The sequence below is a fragment of the Ictalurus furcatus genome, chromosome 1, assembly GCF_023375685.1.
Source record: "Ictalurus furcatus strain D&B chromosome 1, Billie_1.0, whole genome shotgun sequence".
Classification (NCBI taxonomy): Eukaryota; Metazoa; Chordata; class Actinopteri; order Siluriformes; family Ictaluridae; genus Ictalurus; species Ictalurus furcatus.
Genome location: NC_071255.1, coordinates 32,941,174 through 32,966,129, shown reverse-complemented (window position 1 = coordinate 32,966,129; position 24,956 = coordinate 32,941,174). Strand labels below are relative to the sequence as shown.

Genomic DNA, 24,956 nt, shown 5'->3' with positions numbered 1-24,956 from the left:
TCAGATCAAGTGGGTTTTTATTGTGGAGTCTCTATATAGCTTGTATACATTGTTTTCTCCAGAACCGTGGTGCAACACAACAGTACGCAGGACTATGTACATAAAGTGCAAATACACAGCAGTGTGAGACGAGTGCAGGACAATAAATACACAGAACATGGGCTGTAAACTGTAAACTATTGAGCAGTGTAGTAGCAGTAAGCATAGCAGCAATATTGGCAGTAAAACAAGCTCCATAAATAAATAAAAAAATGTCTGATTCAGCTTCACAGAAATAATTAAAAAGAAAAGAAATCAAAGCACATGTATAGTCAGTAAACATGCACCGTTTTCTCCTTAAAGAATTATTGAGTAGTTTTGTTTTTACAGCAGATGTCACATTCACAGAGAAGAGGTGTGCGTTTTAAGTTAAAAGGTTAATGCAGTGTTAAAACTACGCTATTTGGTGCAACCGTTCATTTTCAGTAGACTGTAAACTCGAGCCTAGTGGCTATTTTCGTGCAAACTAGGCTATAATAGAGTTTATGTTGTACTGGTGCATCTCACTGGTGGTTTTTAAAGCCCTTTGAAGCCCACTGAGCTCTTAATATTACTATGTAGCACAATAAATACTGTACAGAGCACATATAACGGAAATATCATGTTCAGCCTATACAAAAAGAATCCTGTGGTCTTATTATGTGAATGTAAAAAGTGTGTTTAATATTCTACTGACACGAGTAAAATATGAAAACTAGAGGGCATCAACGTCCCACTGAGCATCCTGAAAAGTCTCACTGTAATATCGTGTGAATGTGTCATGGTCAGGGGATCACAGTGCCAAATGCCAAATAAATGCCAAAGATGCTGGGCTGTGACCTCTGATCTTACAGTACGCTCATTATATTTTGCTGCGTCAGACAGATTACACGGATTACCAGATTAGTTTAAACCAATAAACCTGACTGTGTAGGCTGCAGTTCCGCTCTGAGCTGACAGGGGGCGACGACTGCCAGAGACAACATGTGCAAACTGTTAGGGTCATACAGATAAACATGTCCAAAGTAATTATTTACTGATTACATTAATTACTTTTGTCAATGGAGTAGATAAAATCTTAATCCACCATGAATCTGGACGTGGACGGCCGATCGAAAAGAGAATTAAGAGCGTTTGGAGATTAAGCGAGACCCTGCATTAACTACCAGTTTCAACTTTCCATCCAGTATCGATCTCTATATTGATCCAGCATGTGTGGATAATGTTGGTTTGATCCAGTCACGGATGAATTCACCCAGCTGAACACAGTCAATTAACTAGTCTGATGCAATTCCCCATTACTTGACACTGTTTGCCTTGAACATGTGTTTGTGTGTTGTTTCAATTTAGAGCAGGGGTTACAAACCCCTGTCTGGGTAAAGTTTCTAATCCTGCACACCGAATTAATTTAGAATACGAGTTCTAAAGATTATTATTATTATTATTATTGTTATTGTTATTATTATTATTATTATTATTATTATTATTATTATCATTATTATTTTAGTGAGCAGATTAGAGGAATAAACTCAGCACCGTTAATTTAGTTGCTGACAAAATGTGCTGCTAATGTACTGTATAATTCTTCAAAACCATAAGACTGTCTAACTGCAATTACACTCCTATTATATGACATCCACTAACCATGGAGGGAGAAGGCTATCACAGGCTTCCTCTGAGACATGTGAAACCGCCAACTGCATCTTTTTTAACTGCTGCTCATGTTGTGGCATGACGTGGTGTAACAGAGACATCTTCATGCATGAGCTCATAGACGCCTAATGTTGTCTAGTGTCACTGTGATTGATGGAGAGAGAGTATTCCATCCCTCCCACCCAGAGAGCACAACCAGGAATCAGTGGGAATCGAACTTGCGCTCTCTGGACTATTGGGTGCATGCTTTTCTGTTGTTTTTTATGACATATAATCCCAATTAAATCTATTTCAGTTCCACAGTGTAATAGAGGTCGACCGATTGATCGGTTTTGCCATACTGAGAGTTTTTCCCGGTTGCGTTTGTTGCAGGAGTGGCTGAGAAGGGTCCTCTTTCGTTATATAGTACGAGAGCGGCCTCTAGAGGCAAAATAAAAACTATCACTGACCAATTTTGTTGTTGTGTTTGAAGTGTTTTTGATTCATTTTGGAGGTCTCTATTTTTATTTGTTACATTTTGGTTCAGTTTGGATGTAAATCTTTTATTTACTTTAATATTTATTAATAGTTCATATACACTACCGGTCAAAAGTAGACACACTCATTCTTTATTTTTATTTATTTTTTTCCACATTTTAAAATAATAATAAAGTCATCAAAACTCTGGAATAACACAAATGGAACTATGGGAATTATGTTGTGATAAAAAATACGAAATAAATCAAAATAATTTAGTATTTTAGCATCTTCGAAGTCGACGCCCTTTTTGCTTAGAATTTCCAGAAATGTATTCTTGGCATTTTCTCAACCGATTTCTTGAGGAATTTCGCTGAGATGCTTTTTAAACAGTATTAAATGAGTTCCCACCTACGCCGGACACTTATCGGTTGCTTAAAAAAGAAAAAAAAAAGATTTTTTTTTGTAAATAAAATGTTAGTTTTCTAATTAAAGAAATTATGTTGGCGCAATTATATTTTTGTCTACAACACCGATTTCAAACATTTAATCATACACCTTCAGATCAAAACGTTTTTAAGATCATGAGAAACACTTCAGTCAAGTATCTCCAAACTTTTGACCGGTAGTGTACATTAATATTTATATATTTCTTTCATTTTAAAAAGTACAGTAAATTTTCATGGTACAGTATTATTATTAAATAATAAAGTTCAGAATTATTTTAATTAGAGTGTTATGTTTTCATTCGGTATCAATTTTAAAAACTGTCGGTTGATTTATTGTTATCGGCAGGTACCGCCCCCTTTAGGTATCCGTATCGGATATGTGTGTACAAATTTTCATATATTGTATCGATTTTATTTGTTTTGTATGCACTATGTTCAAACCATTTGTGCATGCAGAATGCACTTTTCAGGTAAATGCTGAAATGTAAACACACTGAAGAGTTGTCGTGATAATGGTCTACTACACAGATTCTTTTTGTTCCAGTCCACTTGGTATTGGACCGAACGCCTCTGATTTAGATTGTAATCAAGAGACTGGGACTTGCTAAGCGCCTTAGTGTCTCGTACTAAAAAGTACGCTGTATGGGTGTTCACACATTCTGTGTGACTTAGTATAAGGAAACAGTATTGGGCTGTTTTTGCATCACAGTCTCATTTAGTTAAACCTAACTGCCCTCTACTTAATTACTAACATCACTATTCATTAAAAAAAAAAAAGAGAGAACCACCAGGATCTGGCTAGCAGCATGCTGGTACTGCTGTTAATAGCTTCTCAGCTTTTGTGTTCCTTTCCATTTTGTAATTTAAACCCATTTCATTCTGTCCTTGTCTCAGATAAAAGAGATTAAATGGGGAGATGTAGGGGGCTGGACAGGCCAGGGAGGATCTCTGCTAGGAACTAAAAGGTAATTATTACACCGTGCAGACATTTGTTCATGTGCCTGTGACAATGTGTGTATGTGCTCTGGCGATTTCGATCTAATTAACTTGCCACGAATGTACCTGAGTCGACATCTCGTCCTCTTTCCAGGACGCTTCCCGGAAAGCACATTGAAAAAATCGCTGAGCAGATGAGGAAATATAACATAAACGCACTGCTGGTCATCGGAGGATTTGAGGTATGTGGGTGAAAGACACAGAATATACGTGTAGACCATGTTAGAGATAAAATGATCCTGTAGTTAAAATGATTTCACAAATTGCTAGATATTTGGGTAACGCTTTATAATAATGATGGTTTATGAGCTTTAACCTATACTGCATAAATAAAATAAGAAATAAAACATGATCGTTGGTGTGAATTTTACTGCCCTGAAGTTGATTATTTTCCTATAACAGCATGTGCTGAAGTGTTTTATTCCTCTTATACTACAGCAGTTTGGCAATGATTACAATTTTTTACTAATTAATGAATGACACACAGTACTTTTTTCCATTCCATTATGTTTATTGTTATATGTAATGTTGTGGAACATCCCTTTTCAGCAGCTATAAACAGTAATTTCCTCACTGGGTTCTCTCTCTTGAAAGTAATAAGACAAAAAAAACCATGACACTCCCACATTTAAACAACAGTTTAGAAAAATGGAGCACACATAGCCAAGCGATGAGATTAGTTCATTATAAAGCAAGAGCACACAGATGTCCTATAAATTATTATTATTATAAAGTGTTATCAATATTTAGTTTATAAGCAGGATGTATTATTAAGGAATTTTAGACTAGGGAAGTCGGTATAAAGGAGATCTGTATATAACGTGGTGTTTTTTTTTGTTTTTTTTAAATCATGTTGAATGACACAGAGATGTTTCTTTGACTGTCTCTTCTTCATGTGTGATATGACTCTTTCTTCTTTGTTCTCCAGAAGTGTTTAATGCACATGTGGATCATTTTATTCTGCCTGCATTGGTTCCTTTGTCCTCTGCTTTTTAAAGGTTTAAATGTGGCTACACTTTGATTTATAGCATTTAAACATCAGATATGAGAAAGGAACCATGAGCATAAAGTCTCTAGTGAACTGGCCTTTTATTCTAATCTCATCTTCTCTTCAAAGACATTTTTCAGACAGGCCTACAATCTGTGTGTGTGTTGTGTGGTTGACATATTAGGATTTCTGAATGAATCTTCTACATGAACAAGTATGTCATTTCCTGTGTTTTGGAGTGGAACCTTTGTCCATCTCGTGCTGTCCGTCGTGATAGACCTGGCTCTTCCCTCGGCTCCGTCCCATTCCCCTTCCTCTCTCTTTCACGTTGTCCCCCTGCACACTCCCCTGACACACTTCCTTTCACACGGCCCTCCTACCTCCCAGCAATGCTAAAGCCGTGGCTCTGCCGTACCCTGCAGGCCTACCTGGGGATCTTGGAGTTGTTCGCAGCCCGTGGAACATGTGAGGAGTTGTGTGTGCCCATGGTCATGGTGCCAGCCACGGTCTCCAACAATGTACCAGGCTCAGACCTCAGCATTGGTGCAGACACCGCTCTGAACGCCATCACTCATGTAAGTGCGGATGGTCGTCCCGCCCACAATCACACTAGCCAGACATAACGGGGGCTACGCCTTCAGTTTACCAGCTTTATGCCAATCATCCCTATACATACACAAAAGAAAGAATGCAATGTCATGATTTAGGAAAAGTAAAATGTAGGCTGATATGGAATTCAATTTGTGCCAAAAGTATTTTACGTAAATTTTCAAGAAACGAACAAAAATGTACAATGAGCGAGAAGAAAAATATTCTGAGACTGAAAACAGTGACCTCAGTGGCAAAAATGTAGCATGGTCTTCAAATAAACAGCATTCTTTGTTAATAGTTTTCTAAGCTTAGTTTTCGCTAATCATGGTTTCTGAATGCGCTGCCAGAGTTTTCATTATGCTTTTAAATGTTTCATTTAAAGTTTACTTTTGGCATTCTGGCACAGATCTCTTGTATGAGTAGGGCTTAATAGCGCTTTATTCTCATTGGCTAGTGAGATTTGGATTGACAGCTCGAGTGTCCAGCTGAAAATGATGACAATGACGCTACCGCTCCGTGACGCTCATCTCCAATATTAATTAGGAACTAATATACTTACAAAAACAGTTCTTGCTTATAGACTCAGACTTTAGGTGTGGATCTCTGTTCTGATCTCTGAGCACACAGGATCAGTAAATGGTGTGATTTAAACGACAGATTATAGGCATTAATAGCAGGATTCCATTTGTCTTTCATAAACACGCGCTAAATTTCACACTCCGTGCTGATTATTGAGCCATAACAGCCTGCTGGTCGTTACTGTGAGCCGGCACTACTCATAAAGCCATTAGCCATTACTGATCATTAAATCATAAGTGCAGCAGTAACCGAGATTTAGGTGCTGTTGGAGACTGCAGGCTGGTAAACTCAACGGCTTACTTCTAGCTCACAGGTAAGTCATGATGATGATGATGATGATGATGATGATGATGATGATTATGAGGCATGAAGGCACTCTGCTGGTTTTGTGCATGCCGTCTTGTTCCTTGACTGTAAACGCACCACTTTCAGCCTCATTAGAGAGCCGATTCCCCGAGCCTGAATTACAGCAAGCAGCACGAACCTTCAGAGAGGACTTCGACATGATCACTCATCTAACTCAATCCACAGAGCACTTAGTCCTAATTCACCTTTAATGCACTCAGGATCAGGACGGAGCCGAGCAAACACCCCAGTAATGTAAACGGTGTCGATTAACCTCATCACACCGCAGGAAGCCTGCCAAATTCTTGATTGAGTTATAATTTTCAGCTCTTAATTTGTAATCAAGCCTTGACACGCGGCAAACATTTGCATAAATAATCAAGCTGAGTCATTGCTGCACTTTAAAAAGACAAATTTTTTTAGACTAGGAAAAAAAAAAGACAAAATAATGTTTAGAAATGATTGCAGTACCATGCAACACAATTTACGGCTAAGCAGAATTAAATATAGATTGGAAAACAGGGATAGATAGATCAACACAAACTCTGTTTTGCACTCTCCATCCTGCTGCTGTTGTCATGGCAACAAGCGCTTGGTGGTTTGTATGTTTTCCCACCCCGATCTGTCTCTTAGCATCATGCGATCCCACCTCACACAGTGTGCACTTGTGCATATGCATTCACCGACCCGTGTGCATGCATGATGTTTTCATCCCCCTCCCCCTCACCCTCTCTCCCTCTCCTGGTCGATGGGAAGCCTGCGCTGCTATCATGCGGTCAGTGTGTGATCGACGGGGTCCACTCCTGTACCAGAACGTGCCTCAGCTGGTCTGACGTGTGCATTGCAATGTGCTGTGGTGTGTTTGTGTGTGTGTGTGTGTGTGTGTGTGTGTGCATGGGGTCGTCTCAGGCGCTTGAGTGTCTGCTGCAGCTCTATGAGGCTCGCAACCACTATGAGGAGTTTTGCATCCCGCTGTGTATGCTACCAGCTACCATTAGTAATAATGTACCTGGCACTGACCTTAGTATCGGGGCAGACACTGCCCTTAATGCCATCGTGGAGGTAAGAGAAAAAACACCGCCTCGTTCATATTAGAAAATCATTTATACGAGAAAACGTTCCAGCCTACAGTAATACACACAAGCAGTGGGGGGAAAAAAATGGAATTTCAGGGTATAGTGCTGCAAATAATATGAATAATAATGGCTACAAATAATTTACTAAATCATGGAAATCATGGTTAGTTAAAATGGTTAGTCAGTTTAGAAATAAAATGGTTGTATTTCACCTTATCAGTTTAAATAAAAAAAATAAATACCTGACCGTTTTTATTTGGTATATTGTAAACTGTAAATATATATATATATATATATATATATATATATATATATATATATATATATATATATATATATATATATATATATATATAATGATGATGATCAGAGGTCAGAACAAGTAAATAGATAGATAGAGAGATAGATGAATGAATAAATAAATAAATAAATAATGGCATGAGGATCAATAACTGATCTAAAGCAAATCTAAAGATATATATATATATATATATATATATTAAAAACAATGAAAACACAATTATACATATAAACATATGTACGAGGATCAAACACTAAACCTAACTAAAGCCTAAATATAAATTCTATTTTTAATTATTTACGTATTGTATTTAGACTTTTATTCTGAATTTACAGTTTTGCGATTTAAAGCTTTATTTCTCTTAGTATGTCATGTTTAACATTTTAAGAACGTAGTATGCAGCTTTCATGAAATGAGAGAAATTACCTCCTTCAATCTTCAGAAAGATCTTTAAATCAGATGAAAATGAAACTGCTCTAGACTTGCTTTATTTAAACCCTTAATACAAAAACAGTTAGACTCAAAATTAATTTATTAACCAATTAGACATGACCGCTTTATTAATGAGGTTTTTTACTTCTTTATTTGCCAACACAGTGTCTACTGCTCTTTAGTTTTTCTAGCTAAGATTACTAAGTTTAATTAATTGAGGGTGAAAAAATTGATAAAACATTAGGCTCATTCACAACCCTGCTCTAGTTACATCATATATACAACGCTGAGGTGGAATCTGCTTACAGTTACAATTGACGAAAACTGAATCTTTTTAAAACGTCTTTTCATTAGAGGAAGATATTTCCATTATTGTTCCTCAGCAGTATTTCCTTTAGTGTTACTAAGAACAGGGAGTGCTAATGCAGAGTGTTCAGTTTTCATGCTGATTATTATTATTTTGAGCCAGTAGGAACAAGGATCTATCTTAGATACACTGCATTAATGCAGGACCTGCTGACAAACTCTGTGTGTGTGTGTGTGTGTTTGTGTGTGTGTTCAGACATGTGACCGTATCAAGCAGTCAGCCAGCGGGACAAAGCGGCGTGTGTTCATCATTGAGACGATGGGAGGGTACTGTGGTTATCTGGCCAGCGTGGGCGGTCTGGCAGCGGGTGCTGACGCCGCTTACATTTATGAAGAGCCCTTCGACATCCGAGACCTTCAGGTACACCTCATACACACCAGCGACCAAAACAACCCTGTGTATTATTTCATCAGGCTAATGCACTCGAGCGACAGCAGCAGGTATGATAAAACGAGTGTGTTGTTACTTATCAGTTAATATGCTATGTAAGGTAAAGAATAAAACACTAAGAAGATAATCAGTGACAGCGAGAGGGTTTATTCCTCTTATATTACACACTTTTTTTAGTTAGAGAAGTATGCTGTAGAACACGGTGTGTGTGTCTAGTTGTGAAAGAGGACTCGGGAAGGAGACAGACAGATTCTCCTGAGCTTCCCCTGTACAAACATACATAACAGGTTTTTACAAAACTGGGGAAAGTTAGGATTGATATTATCTACTTTTTGAATGTACTATACTTGTGGACAAATTTTGTCCAAGACCTGATAAGAAAATGCTTAAATTGGTTTTCTCCATCACCGACTCAATTAACTTGTGTTGCTTGCTTCATGCGTGATGGTAAATTATGCACTTAATGCTGCCTTCAAGTCCTGTCAGAAATGTCGTAATTACGAGGTGTGCGCACTTGAACGCAACCACAATGCCGTACTTACAACCCGGGAACTCGTTTTCCTATAAGCTCCAACTTTTCCAGTTGGGGTCATTAATGTGAAAGTCATGCCAGCTGCTTGTATGAATGTGACACCTAAAGCAGAAGGCAATTTAAGTGGTAGTTTTGCATGTTAACAGTTTGGACAGTTCAGTTCAGTTGTTTGCCATTTCAGCTTATTTCAGTAAGGCAAAATAAACATATTGCTGTTGAAGATTCAAAAAGTAAATAAATAAAACCCCCCCTTTTTTTTTTCTTTTTTTTTTTTAAAATAAACCCACGTTATCACTTCCGAACTGGAATACAACCAGTACAGAAAGAGACAACATACAGAAAAAGAGAAATAACAGAAATATTTAGCTGTGCAATGGCATCTCACATGGTGTAGTGCTGTCACTAATGTTGACTCGTTCGTATTTGAATGCATTAAAATGCTAAATGTTTAAGTGTTTCTCATTTAAATGCAATTTGTTTTATGTTGTTATGGGATGGTGTGATTTATTTGATTTTATTTTCTTTATTTATTTATTTATTTTAATTTTTGCAAATCATTTTCAGGTTTTTTTTATTTTTATGGAATGAAAAGAAAAAAGTAGTAGAGTACAGTTTTAGTACTAGAGATGCTAACTCCTTAGGCATAGTGGGCTATCATCGTTTTCAGGTAGTTTAATCGTCCAGTTATATAAAGGCTAACGTGTTGTGTGTTATATCCCAGTCTAACGTGGAGCATTTAACAGAGAAGATGAAGACCAGCATTCAGCGAGGACTCATCCTCAGGTTACACCTTCATTTTCCTTCTCATTGCTAAACATTTTCACCGTTAGAATGTCAGAAGTAAAAGTAGCCATCTGTGTGTGTGTGTGTGTGGATCTCACCTCGTAAACAGAACTGGAACCAGGATTTGTGTTCAGTTTTTCCCTGAATATATTAAACAGCCACTCTGATCACGTCACATGACATGAGGATATTTTTGGAGAGGTTTTGATTGGCACCTCAAGGCATGTTGCTCGGTGTGGGTGTGTGTGTGGGTGGTTGTGTGTGTCTGTTTTCTGCATGTGTAATCCTCCAGGAATGAGAACAGTAGCGAGAACTACACAACAGATTTCATTTATCAGCTCTACTCAGAGGAGGGCAAAGGCGTGTTCGACTGCAGGAAGAATGTACTTGGCCACATGCAGCAGGTACACACACACACACACACACACACACACACACACACATACATGCCTTACACACCTTTGTAACTCTTTGTGTTGTACTTCTATTAAATTGTAACTAAATAATGCTGTCTACACTGACCCATAACCCTACATCAGTAAAAGGAAAAGTTTTAAAAGGAAAATTTTTGTCTATTTAATTTTTTCTGTATTAAGTTAAACCTGTGGGTTTTTTTTTCTAACAGTGCAGGTTTCCCTAATGGGGACCAGCCACTATGTCAAAACTGTCATCATTATGGGTTTTGCTTGGTCACCATAAAGAGATTAAAAACATACACGCATCCACATGATCATTTTTGTTCAATGGAAATGCCATAGATAAACATTGGAATAATTCCTTCAGACAGACCGATCTGATTTTATTACTCTAAAACATCTAGACACTAAGCACTTTCTCTCTTGCTCCGTCTTTCTCTCTCACTCCTCAGGGAGGCGCTCCATCCCCGTTCGACCGCAACTTTGGAACTAAAATCTCAGCCAAGGCCATGCAGTGGATCTCGAAGAAGCTGAATGAGTGTTACAGGAAAGGTAAGTGAACGCAGAGAGTGTTCTGAAAGGCTGCTAACATGCTGAGACAGTCTTCTGACCAGAGACAGACACAGCACTGACGCAGGAACACACCAACCACACAGACAGCCCAAGGCACTTACACAATAAATAATTGCCTCTTTTACCTACATATTTCCATTGTTGGTGTTACGGTTAACAATCAACTGTAAGAATAGCAGTATACAGTGGCTTGCATGAGTATTCACCCCCTTATGAACTTTTGTGACGTTAGAACCTGGAACTGAAATGGACTTAATTGGGATTATATGCCATGAACATCAACACAAAATAGCCCGTCAAGTTTATTACAGTTTCATATTTTTGCATTTTTACAATCCTAGGCAAAAATCTTTAAGTGCCTGTGAAGTGCCTTGAAACGCACAATGTTATTCAATGTGTTGACGTAATTTCTACTGAAACAGGAAGTCATGGTGGGACATATTGAGTAGCCCCTCACCCTTATTAAATAGCCTATAGCATGTAGCTTACAGCACAGCCAGGAAACCTACAACTGTTGGGGGTGGGACACTTCAGATTCTAGAGAGCATTTGATTGGACAGAAAATCTGATGAGACGCTGAAGTGCAGAATGATGTCATCAAAATTGTTGATCTATATCGTGGTAGAGAGAAACTGTACATTTTGAATGCATATATCTTCTAAATGTGAATTTTATTGTTGTTTTGGAGCAACACTAACTTTGTAGATAACCTTAAGGCAGACAAATTCATACTAAAAGCCACAAAACTTAAATTTTGTTTTCATGGTGACTTTAAGTCTAATAAATATCAAATTTAACTAAGTATCAGACAGTTCAACCCAAAATATACAGTACAATACTCTTCCCATAATATTAAAGTGGAAGGAAAATCAAAGTAGTTTGGGAAATTATTTACAAATAAATATGATAAAAGTTGGGGTGAATATTTATGCAGTCATAAATTTGACATCTTTTATTAAATAATTTTCCAAATTATTATGTATTGTTTTTCTCCTTCACTATTATGAGCGATTTTGTGTAGATTCATACCCACAATTACACTTCAGTTTTCATTTCAGTTGTATAAGTTGTACGGTTAAGGCCAAAAGTTTACATACAGTTTTTCACAACTCCATACATTTCTTTTGTCAAGTCAGTTACGGCGTATACTGCACACTCCATTTTAAAATAATCGATTAGAGACAGATTTATTTCAGCTTTAATTCGCTATATCAGAATTCCAGTGTATCAAATGTTTAAATACATCAATTTGACTGTCTCTTTAAACAGTCGGGAAGATTCTGATTGGCTAGTGGTGACCGTTAGGAGAAAATTAGGAGTGCACCTGTGGCTGTATTTTAGAGCCAGTCCGTTTTTTGCCATTGATACCATGCAAATCATGAGGAAGGAAGATTATCTAGTAATACCGAAGCAGCACCTTAAAGGTAAAACTTAAAAGGACACAACTGGACCTTCTAGCAGGACAATAATCCCAAGCAAACTTCTAAAGTTGTAACAAAATGGCTTAACGACAACAAAGTGGAAGTACTGGAGCAGCCATCACAAAGCCTTGACCTGAATTCCATAGAAACGTTGTGGACTGAACTGAAAAAGTGTGTCTGAGCAAGAAGGTCCACGGACCTGACTGAGTTACACCAGTTCTGTCAGGAGGAATGAGCAAATAATTCCAGCTAGTATGTAGCAGTGTATAAGTATTGTGAGAAGCTTTGACTCGCGTTCGATTAAAAGGCAGTGCCATCAAATAATAACGAAGTGGATGTAAACATTTGACCCACTGAACGTCTGAAATAGTAAATAAAAGCTGAAATAACTCTGTCTCTTAGCTACTATTTTAAAACCTCTTATGACAAGAGACACCCTAATTGACTTCAATGTATACTGTACATTTATTTATAACATTGTTATTAATACTTTTTGTAAGAGTATCAGTGAGATTATTAACTGTACACAAGTCTTGTGTTTGATTTCTCCACTGTGTGTGTTTTTGCCTTTTTTTTGCTGTGCGTGTGGCTGACTAAAGACGAAGGTAACTGTTTACTTACATTTAAAACCTCACCCATAATATTCATAAGGCTTTCATCCACATCATAGAATGCCATGGTATAACATTAGACAAGAATTAGACTGGCATGGATTTTTTTTTTTTTTATTTGAGGTGGGTGATATGACTCAAATAATATCACAATGCGTGAAGTGAAACGTTACGTTTAAAAGAGATTAATCATTAGTATCAGTGAGCAGTCATCATCAGTTTCATTTGAATGTAATTCATGTCTGTTCCACAAAATAGGCTTCATTTCTTAATCATGCATGTATTGAATGCTATCAAAGACATAAAATTACATACATACCTGTAGGTCTACATACGGTGCTGTGAAAAAGTATTTGCTAAATCCTGATTTCTTACATTTTTGTGTATGTCTCATACTGAATTGTTTCAGAAATTAAAACAAATAGAGAGTAAACACAAAATACAATTAAAAAAAAAATGATAGTTATTTATTGATGCAAAAAAAAGTTATCCAATACCAACAGGGCCTGTGTGAAAATGTATTTGGGCCTGTAGTTACTAATTCCCCAAATCTATGAAACTGCATTCATACTGGGGTTCAGCTGGATTAGACACAACCAGCTATTTCAAAGGCTCTGGGACTCCAAAGAACCACAGCGAGAGCCATTAAGTCCTAATGGAAAAACTCGGCAAAGTAGTGAAACTTCCCAGAAGTGGCCAACCTTCCAAAATTCCTCCAAGAGCACAGCAACAACTCATCCAGGAAGTCACAAAGGAGCCAAGGACAACATCAAAGGGACATACAGGCCTCTCTTTCATTAATAAAGGTCACTGTTCATGATTCCACTATCAGAAAGACACTGGGCAAAAATGGCATCTGTGGAAGTGTGGCGAGGCGAAAACCATTGCTAACCCAGAAGAACATTTAAGTCACGTCTGAATTTTGCCAAAGCACATCTTAATGATCCTCAAACGTTTTGGGAGAATGTTCTGTGGGCTGCAGAGTCGAAAGTGGAACTGTTTGGAAGACAGGGGTCCTGTTACATCTGGTGTAAACCAAACACAGAATTCCACAAAAAGAACATCATACCTACGGTCTACATGGTGGTGGCTATGTGATGGTGTGGGGATGCGTTGCTGCTTCAGGACCTGGGTAACTTACAATAATTGAGGAAAACATGAATTCTGCTCTCTATCAGAAAATCCTAAAGGAGACTGTCCGGTCTTCAGTCTGTAAGTTGAAACTCAAGCGCAACTGGATGATGCGGCAAGACAATGATCCAAAGCATAGGAGTAAGTCCTAGTCCTAGTCCTAGATCTCCAGTTATCGAAAGTGTTTGGTTGCAGTTATTGATGCTAAATGTGGCAGAACCAGATTTTAAGTTTAAGGGGGCAATTAGTTTTTCACATGGGTAATAGGTGTTGAATAACTTTTTTTTTGTTTCAATAAAACAAAATGTTTACTTAGGTTGCCTTTGTTTTATGTTGTATTTCGTTTGAAGATCTAAAACTATTTAATATGAGATGTACACAAAAACAGAAGAAATCAGGATGGAAGCAAAATTTTTACTTCTCAAAATTAACACTTTTTCATATAATAATATTTAGTTCTTCTGATGCGTTTTAGACCTACAGCTGATACCTGCTCTGAAAAGCACATTGATAATATATTGTGATAATATTGTAGTCATATTGCACACTTGTGACGTTTGTGATGATAATTCATACGCTTGACCAAGGTATGCTAACATGTTTTATAGCCCAGCATTTGGGGTGTGCTGTTATAGGAAAGTAATCAACGATGGCATGGTGTGGTGCGTCTTGATGCATAGCAGAATTACTGTTACCACCCTGAAGTTGATTATTCTGCTATAACATCACGTCATGAAATGTTTTATTCCTCTTATACCACAGTAGGTTGCCAACGATTACAATTTGAAAGTGTGTCGTAAATTTTGTCCATTTGTAGTTGCATTGAATGTTGCAGAACTTCCGGGAAACAAGTTAGTTCAACTTGTCACTTAAGTTACAGCAGCTGTAAGCCATCATTCCATCAACATCTCTTTTTTTTTATTTTCTCTCTTGGAGTAAAGATAATACAGTATGTCATGTTAATGAGAAACCTGAAAGCAACAAGTTACATCTTTACCTCTGATACCAAGCACTGATACTGGAGACTCCTTCCAAAAATGCTAAATAAGCTCATTAGATATCTCACAATATCAATAATTGTTTTCCTTTGTTAATTAATTATTATTATTATTATTTTTTTTATGAGACTTAGACTTAGTAGATTATGAATTAGCCGTTGCTATCGAAACGATAATGTATTAGGATGAACTCATTGAGTGCCCTGCAATGGGTTGGCACCCCGCCCAGGGTGTCCCTGAGTCCCCTGGCATAGGCTCCAGGTTTCCTGTGACCCTATGTAGGATAAGTAGTACAGAAAATGGATGGATGGATGAATGAACACATTGAATGAGTTATAAACCTGTGATTTGAATTACAGGAAGAACTACAGTCATAACTGCTGTTATAAAAAAAAAAAAAAAAAAAACACACCTTCTGACCAATCAGAATCAAGAATTCAGCAACCCTTTAATATTAATCCAGTTACCGTGGATGTCAAGCAATGATGTTCTTACACATTATGACCGAAATCACTCGAGTCAGCTCTAATGCTGTGTGTCTGTCTGTCTGTCTGTCTGTGTGTCTGTCTGTCTGTGTCTGTCTGTGTCTGTCTGTGTCTGTCTGTGTCTGTCTGTGTGTGTGTGTGTGTGTGTGTGTGTGTGTGTGTGTGTGTGTGTGTGTGTGTGTGTGTGTGTGTGTGTGTCTCTGTCTGTGTCCTTCAGGGAGAGTGTTTGCTAACACTGAGGACTCAGCCTGTTTGTTGGGGATGCGTCGCCGTAACCTAATCTTCCAGCCTGTGGTTCAGCTGAAGGATGACACTGACTTTGTGTACGTATGAAGCTGATTCTCCTCCCACACTACCCTAGACTGGTCTGATCTACATTTTTCTGTTCCAGCTAATTGGTGTCTCTGTTTTCTACATTCAGATTATCATATTACATATTTAAAGGAAAGAATCTACAGCCTGCTCCAAAATTATTGGGATCGTTAGTAACGATGGATTGAAAAAAGTTTAGGGAAAACATTTCTATTGGAAATTAGGATAATGTCACCCTAAAAACATGAGAAATTTAGCATTTAACCCAAAATAGTAGAATAAATTTGCCCGTATTTCTATAGAGTTGAATGCTTAAGATGTCACATTTTACTTTTACTTGTGAACATTTTGGCTAAATGCCTCATGTTCCTTGATGTGTACGAGTACTTGCTCTGTGAAGCACTTTCTGAAGCTTTTCATGTCACAGCATAGCTTCTGCAGTCATTTTATCAACATTACCTACCACATCGGTCACATTGTGGGTTCTACCGTTGATGCACACGGTTTTTCAGTCCCCTTTTCATCGTGCTTCAATGGAAACAGACCACTACTCCACAGAAATGATTCAGATGGTGGATCATTCTTAGTACAGCAGTGACACTGACATTGTGTGTGTGTGTGTGTGTGTGTGTGTGTGTGTGTGTCACACTGGTACATGTGAGCTTCTGCTGTCGGGGCCATTTTATGCTTTTAGACTGAGATATATTTAGTCACTTAAGTGAATTATGTTCTTCCTGTCCCCTTAGGGATGTATTTTTTTTTTCTTCAGTCTAAGTATAACCACTTGCTGCGTTTTTAAAGCAGTATAATTTTTATCCATCTGGTAACGCACTAGGCTTAGCATTAGAGGGCTGTCAGAACACATTTTACAGTTCAAGTTTTCATAATATTTATATAATCAAAGGCAAAAAAAAAAATGTACTCAACTCCAGAATTATTACCACCCTTGGTTAAGACTGGTAATGACAAAAGGTTCTGAAATGAAAAATGTCTTTGTAATGTAATTGGTTTAATCTCATGCTGAAAATGTGAAGATGGAAAAAAAAAATCTAACCTATAATTGAAGTTCATTTATTCTAGGAAAATAGAAATAATCATTCTAGAGGAGACTGTGTAGTTGAGTGATTAATATCTTCGTGCATTGGTTATTCTTAATTACCCCTAGGTATAAAGAAGTGTATGTGTGTGTGTGTGTGTGTATGTACCCTGCAATGGACTGGATTAATATAGTATCAGTATGGTGTTTCTAATAAAGTGGCCAATGAGTGTATCTCATAATATACTTATCTCCATATGAGGTTAGGGTTATTGTAACAAATGCAGTAAAACAGCGGTGTCTGTGTGTGTTCAGTCACAGAATTCCTAAGGAGCAGTGGTGGCTGAAGCTTCGTCCTCTGATGAAGATCTTGGCCAAGTACAAGACGAGCTACGACGTGTCAGACTCGGGCCAGCTGGAACACGTCGAGCGCAGCCGAGGCAAGGAGACCGATGTCACTGCCTCCATCTGAAGTCCCTCAAGGTTGCAGCAGGGTCAAAGGTCACCCTGTAGTGTGTGTGTGTGTGTGTGTGTGCTGAAACAGACGCTTCTGTTCATCTTCATCGTGAATGTCGTTAAAGCCCACTCATCTCTCCCCGGTTGTGTCCTGAATGTGCTGCACGGAGTGTTTTTAGCAAGAGGTCGGACACATCCTCAGCTTTTAGTGTGTGCCCATGGTGTAAGCCACTGTCCCTTGACTTGAACTTTTCACCTCTGCTGTGTAAACTTAATGTTTCTCTCTGTGAAGTCGGAGCTGTAATGTAGATCCACGTTTTAGTATCCAGATACTGTAACTTATTTATGAGTGCAATACAGTCTCTCGAGCACAGTTTAGTGTGGAAATGTGACTGTCATATTGCTTAAACAATAAAGTACACCTTCACCTGCTTGTTGAACTGCTTGAAGCTTCTTGTGAGTTATTTTAACTTTTTGATACAACTCACTATCCGTGTACACTGTGTCCTTAGGAGTGGAACTATTTATCTTTAATCTTTAATATTATGCTGAGTTCAAGGTGAAGTTGTAACTTGTAATTCCCTTCGTACAACCGGAAACAAACACCGAAAACGCCCCGTCAGCTTGGAATTTCAACTCGTCAACTTGGGGTAGTCTTCTCAACTATGAGTTCCTTCCCTGTTTACAGAGTGACATCAAACCAACATGGCCGCTCACACTGTAAACAGTGTGAAGTCCCCCTTCTCTACTTTCAAATTAGTTTACAGCAGTATTGACTTTAGATCAGTTCATATACAGACACAGTACTTGGTTAATTCTATAACATCGACCACATTAATCATCAGTGTTTTGAGAAGATAATCACCAACATTAGAGTTATCACTTGTTGCTAAGCTTCTCACTATTGTCTGCTGTTGTTACTGTGCTGAAATTTCAGTCCAAAACGTTGCATGAATGTTTGAAGTTCACCATAGTACAACAGAACTGATGTAACTGTAAAAGTACACTTAATGGAGCTTTTTAAGAGCTTTACATGCTCTGACAAAGCAAACAAAAGACACGTCTTCATGCAGGCGTCCATGTTTTTTCCACTTCACATGTCGAAAGTCCCAAGGTGGGAAATGATGCGATTACAACTTGCAAATGAGCACTTACAAGGCACCATGAACACCGCATTAATCTATACATTTATAAAATTATTTATGGCTCGGCATGCATTTTATTTGATCATGATCCAGTATGGATTTTTAACTGGTTATCATTTTCTTCCAGCAAGAAAATTATTCAGATTAAGATATTTCCAGGTAATGAGCAAATTTCACAGTTCAAATTTTCATATTTATGTACATGAAGGCAAATAAAATCAGCATTTAAATCCTCAACATCCTACCTTCTACTATGAAATAATCCATTCATACAGAAAAAGGGTTTAAAATACATTTCCTGCATAAATACCAGCCCCTCCGCCCCCCAACCCCTTTAGGTTTTCAAAATTCTGCCATGCTATAAACTGAAATGGATTCGATTGTAATTTACGCAATATGTCTAACATATGAAGATATACTTTTATTGTGACACAAAGGTTTATTAAGCAAAAAAAAAAAAAAAAGCAGAAATACAGCCAAAGGAAGTACTACCAAGTACCTATCACTGGGTCAACACTTGCACCTGCAAGTGCACTTTATGTAGAATGTTTGTAGATCTTATTTAGTTCTGTGTCATCTCATGTGGTTAGTGTGTTGTTTTATCTAGCACCGTGGTCCTGGAGGAATGTTGTTTCGTTTCACTGTGTACTGTACCAACTGTATATAGTTGAAATGACAATAAAACCACTTGAACAATTTGTAGAACCACCTTTGGCTACAATTAATAGGGGGGGGGGGGGGGGAGCTGAATTGCAGCCAAAGGAGGTTCTACCCTCGGGTGAACATTTTGTACAACCACCTTTGGCTACAATTACAGCTGCAAGCCATCTGGTATAGTTCCCATCAGCTTTGCTCATCTAGATCCTGATATTTTTGCCCATTCTTCTTTGCAAAATTACTCGGACTCTGAGATTGGATTGAAACTGTTGGTAAACAGCAGTATTGAAGTCTTGTCTCAGATTCTCAATAAGATTGAGGTCTGGGATTTGACTGGTCTATTCCATTTCATTCAGATTCTTGGTTTTGAACAAGTCCAGGGTAGCTTTGGCTTTAGTTTTTAAATTCTGCCCCAGGTTCAAGTCTCTTACAGACTGGAACACTTCAGTATTTCTAGGTAATTTGTGTAGATTCATGACATATAATCCCAATTTAGTCTGTTTTGGTTCTACTTTTTCCATGACAAAATAGGGAAGAAGTTCAAAGTGGGGTGAATACTTATGCAAGGCACTGTACATGCATGTCAGTTTAATTTTGTTTTAAATTACCTATCAATTTTCTAATTGGCATAATTAAAAACATATTAAAGTGATATTAGTCTATATGCAATTCAGTGATTATGATAATCATGCTTCTTCTGTGGTTGTGGTTGAATGAAAGGGGGTTTTCACTGCCAATGATTATGCAAGTCTCTGGAAATGTACTGGAACACTGAACACCATTTTTCAATAAAAAACAGTTGATGTTTTGATGATGGTGGTGGAGAGCACTGTCTAACACATGACTCCAAAATCTCCCATAGGTGCTCAAGTGGGTTGAGATCTGATGAGAATGACGGTCATAGTATGAGTTACTGTACATCATTTCCAAACCATTCAGTGAACCTTGTGATCTGTGCATGTGTGTGGGGTCATCATGGAAGAGACCATGCTGTTGGGAATCTGCAGAGAAGAGAAGAGACTTGGAAGTATCTTCAGCAGGATTGTTTACTGTAGATGAGAGCATCAGTCTACAACATCAGAATATGTGGTTTCACGCCGTAGTCGTCAAGTCTAACTAAGGGAGACACACTGTAATATAGGTATTCATAACTTTTCAGTGGGCTATCCTTAGAGGTGTTACAAAGGAAGTGAGAAGCTACAGGAGAATGCAGCGAGTTTCACCAGGCCTATATACACACCTAGGGTACCGCATTCACATTTGACTCAGACAGTGATCAAAGAAAGAGGCAGACCCATTTAAATGTAAAGTCTCAGTTTCAACCTGACCATTCAGCAGATGCTATCTTGAAAGCCCGTAAACAATGTATATCACTCTGATATTTCCTTTGATGATATGGCTTAAACAGAAGATCAGTTGATCTGAAAGTGACCCTAAATTGTGCATTCCCGCAACACCAACTGGGATAAGATTGGATTGGATAAGATCGGATAGGATAGGATTGGATAGGAAGGTGATCACTCAGAAGAACTTTATATTGATATTGCAGTGATGCTTCACTCTAAAACCAGGCCAGCTAAATAAATGAATAAATAAAAGGCCCCCACAGCATAACAGAGCCAATAGTTTATTCTTTAGTCACCTGTTTGTAGTTGCAATTGCAATTATGTTGTACTGCATATGTATATATGTGCATATAAAATGAGAAACATTATTATAACTATGGCTACTTCCTTCCTTCTAAAAACTCTGTACAAAAAAAAATAGTCAGAAATGTAAAACAGAATTGGTAAAGTGCCCAGATTTTGGTCTTCGGCCATAATTTTGCGTTTAGTTTATCAATTGTTTATTACAGCAGGATGAAAATGTGAATGCAGGCTGTTTGATTTCTCCAGTAGAGGGTGTGAGAGTTCTGTCTCAGCGATGGGCTCTGCACGTGCTCTGCAGCATGGACCTGCCATGCTTTTGCAGCATGCTTTAAAATCTGCAATGCCTCATTTCTCACTTTCTGACAAATTTCCTGACTGCTGACTGCAATGGAAATGCGCTTACTCTCAGGACGTACATGTGTGTGTGTGTGTGTGTGTGTGTGCCCGTGCATGTTTTATATATTCTGCATACATTGTGTCCTTTAACAGAGCTGTTTTTCATCCTTTTTCTAACCCCCCAAGGGGCTTGTTGTGTCAGTTTGTGCTTGTAATTGAAGCAAAGTGTCACACTTAAATGGATTTACTCAGCACATATATGCTGATCCGAATCATAAGTTGTTATATCTGCTAGTCATTTAAATCTTGTGTGTGGTGTTGATGAGACCATCAAGGAAAAAAAAAGAAAGATAACATGACCCTGTGGGCATCACCTTCACCTTTAGAGTGGATTAAGGAATAAAAATAATCAAACACTGGGATCACTGGGATAAATATGGCAAGGTGTGTGTGTGTGTGGTTATTTTTTTCATGGTGGTATTTCATAGCAGCATCCTTAATGGCACACGATGCATGCAAAAGAATTAGCAAATCCAATCATTTGAGTTGATTTAAGAATGCAAAGCAAGGCCTGTGGGGTCATATGCACATAGGGAATCAATAGTAATTACCATTTCATCTCTCCCCTCGCTCTTTCTTACCCTCTCTTAAATCAGACTCTGATCTGATCTCGTCAGACTGATTAGGGCTTGTAAATGAAGGCGCTGTTTGTGGTTACATAGCTGAGCCAGATGTGTGCTTCCTCAACTTTATCTTCATTTAATACCTCAGTCACCTTAAGCGCTGCACCAATTAAACCTCAAAGCCAGTAAGCATTCAAATGGCCTGGCAAACAGACTATTTTCCATTAAACAGACTCTTAATTCAGGGCTTGTGAGCTGAGAATGCTTGGGGTTGGAGATTTCTGCCTTTGATTCTGCACGTATGGATTTCCAGAGAAAGATGTATGATCCTGGATGAAATCGGACTGCACTAAATGCTGAATATCCATAGCGTTAAAAAAAAAACAAAAAAAAAAAAACTTGAAAGATATTGCAATAACAATGGTAACGAGAGACAATAAATCTTCGCCTGGGATATTAGAAAAGCAATATTTCTCTTTCATATAAATCATGTGCATGTATAACCAAGACAGTGTGACTGTGTGACACATGTACAGTAGAGAATGAATATTTATGATGGTATATATCCATAGGAAAGATTTTTTAAAATGGTGTAACAGCATAGCTGTGGTGGCTCAATAGGAAGTGCTGTGATGGATGCGAGTTTCTCTCACTTTTCCTCTCAAACTGATTGAACGGATCTGTACAGTATTGTACTGTGTGCGCAGTATCTGACTCTCGATTTCCCTCATTGATTAAAGGCTGCAGAGTCGCTCGCTTTCACGAGCTCGTATTGGAGATAGCATCAGAAGCAGCGCTTCTTTCCCTCAAACCAGATGCACACTATGAGTAAAGAGGCTCCATTTTTTTACAATCAGCTCTGAACATAATATAGAACAATATCTCAGAAATCACCAAATATCTGAAATCTCAGAACTGCAGTCATTGGATATCTACAGGCCAGGAAAAATCCATCTGAGAGAAGAGAGGGAGTGAGCCACTGTCCTTAAAATCCTACACCGATACACCCTGAGGTGCAGTTTTACAGATTCACAAGCTCTTAGCAGCACAGTGAAACAGGTTTTAGGGTCGAATTTAGACACCTGGTAAAACTGGGCAGTGATAGAAAGGTCATATAAAGGTCATACGAAGCAGGTTCACTATCAGGATTATTTTAAGCACAACATTAAAGAGTTGCCGTATTTATAACATAGCTCGTGACAACCCACTGACCGATGTGCCTCTGGGCTATATCTGAGGATATGTTTGAAACAACAAACAGTCGTGTGCACACAACTCATACTAAACACTGTCTGAAAGCAATGTGTATTGTAGCATGCAGTATGTGAGCACAAATGTTCCCAGTACCTTGAGGTTGCTCTATTTGTGTTATTGTATTTCACAATGCAATGCAGTCATTTTATTTTATAAATAAAATCCTGTGAAAAAAAAACTGATTTAAAAAAAAGCAACTACTGTATACACTGTATGTAAAAACAGATGTTAATAAACGAATGCTAAGTGACAACTATTAGCAACTGCTAAATAGCTTGTTAGGCTGCTTTCACACTTGCCTTTTTTTTTAACGGCCAAATGAGTTCAATTTAATCCTATGGAAAGCAGCTTTTACAAATTCTCCGTGTCAGCATTTTTTGGTGACAGCAGAGTTTTGAAAAAGAAAAGCACTGAGTAATAACAAACGCCTGTTTTTTAAAAAAACAAACAAACAAAAAAACCTCCTGACCAATCAGCTCGCAAATTGAGGGGCAAGCATGAAAACAAAGGACAAAGTGGCAGTGAAAAAAAAGAGATTTGTGACAGAATAAAAATTCTGACTTGGCAACGTTGCAATGTGACATTGTAGCTAAAAGTAACATGTTTATTTTTGCGACGTTCACAGGTGCGTGATGTGACATTGTACTATAACTGTGCCTGCATACAGTCAAGTGGTACAAGCAGCTCTTGATTAATTTTCTCGATTTTCTGCCTCCAAAGCTACACCAAATGCATCTTTGTTACTGATAATAATAATAAATCTAATCTATATAGCAACCTAAGCTAGTTAGTTAGAAGATTCTGAAATTGGCTAACTAACTTCAATTTAGCCTTAGTCTGTTTTTCTCTTGTTTTATATGTTGTTGTAATTATGTCAGTAATTAATAAATTGATACATTACCACTAACAGTTGATTGTAATGGCTTACTTGATACAGCATAGAAAATGAGCTATTTATACTAACTGTGTTGTTTACATCGCACTCCTGGTTCACAATTAAGGCTCATGTAGACTTTGACTGGCTTAAAGCTGCCATATGACATCTTTCTGGCACTGTTTGCACAATTTTTGGCCTTAGCGACTAAAATATGAAATATTTTGGCATCACTGTAACAGTCTGAGGTGATTCTGAAGAAACAGATAGTCATGTTATTGTGCAGTGTAACCTACCAAATAATGTTTACTGTAAACACAGAATAGTCCTGAAATTAATAGTATACCATAAGCAGTATATGCTGGAGCGGTATGCTATGTTTTAAACCTCGGCTGTGTCTCTTTTCTTCCCAGAATTGCTCCATTACAGTTGCTCACACTGGAACATTATAAAATGTTCAGGACTGTGCAGGTCTCAGATTTGATCCATTGGAGTTAATTTGTCACTGGCACATCCCAGGACCGATTTTCATCTGCAGTTTCGTCCGCACTTTTGGGTCCTGCTTTTGACAAATGTCCTTGGGCATCCATTACTCTCTGGCTCTTAGATCTTAGTGGGGGAAAGGAGACCTGCTGCGCTGGCACCACCGAGAAAAACTTTCAGCTGCTGCCGTGGGGGAGCGACGAGGGCGCAAATGGACGGTAGCGTTAATGGAACTGACATTAATTTGACAGCGTGCTGGCTAACATGTGAAGTCAGTGCCAGTTCATGAGCGTAATATTATTCTAGCATTAGCATGCGAGAGCATGTCTCAAAGCAGATGCTGGGCATTTTGGGCGAGAGGTAGAAATGCAAGAATGCATCGTCATACCGGACAGAATGCAGCTTGATACTGGTGTGTGCTGAGACTGAGGTGTGATCGAGCAAGCAGACAGTTTTCATTGCTCAGATTCTTTGAAAGGCCAAGTTTATTTGTAATGCATAGTCAGAATAACTCTGAGATGAGCTTCAAGGATGCAGTGA

The 24,956-nt window shown here is 38.1% G+C and overlaps 1 protein-coding gene across 6 annotated transcripts in view; it reads left to right on the top strand.

Annotated features, from left to right (window-relative positions):
• The window catches only part of pfkpa (phosphofructokinase, platelet a), a 42,895-nt gene extending 25,060 nt beyond the window's left edge, over positions 1 to 17,835 (top strand). For 2 of the 6 annotated variants that reach the window (XM_053636463.1, XM_053636440.1), the window contains exons 14-22: positions 3,471 to 3,541; positions 3,667 to 3,754; positions 4,983 to 5,135; positions 8,447 to 8,611; positions 9,895 to 9,956; positions 10,249 to 10,360; positions 10,825 to 10,924; positions 15,809 to 15,914; positions 17,255 to 17,835. In XM_053636463.1, the coding sequence (XP_053492438.1) occupies positions 3,471 to 3,541; positions 3,667 to 3,754; positions 4,983 to 5,135; positions 8,447 to 8,611; positions 9,895 to 9,956; positions 10,249 to 10,360; positions 10,825 to 10,924; positions 15,809 to 15,914; positions 17,255 to 17,411 (1,014 nt within the window). In that variant the 3' untranslated portion in view covers positions 17,412 to 17,835. Of the gene's footprint in view, positions 1 to 3,470; positions 3,542 to 3,666; positions 3,755 to 4,982; positions 5,136 to 6,984; positions 7,138 to 8,446; positions 8,692 to 9,894; positions 9,957 to 10,248; positions 10,361 to 10,824; positions 10,925 to 15,808; positions 15,915 to 17,254 lie in introns of those variants that run through there. The other 4 variants (XM_053636454.1, XM_053636447.1, XM_053636481.1 and 1 more) reach the window with 3 other exon arrangements.
• The last annotated feature ends 7,121 nt before the right edge of the window (positions 17,836 to 24,956 follow it).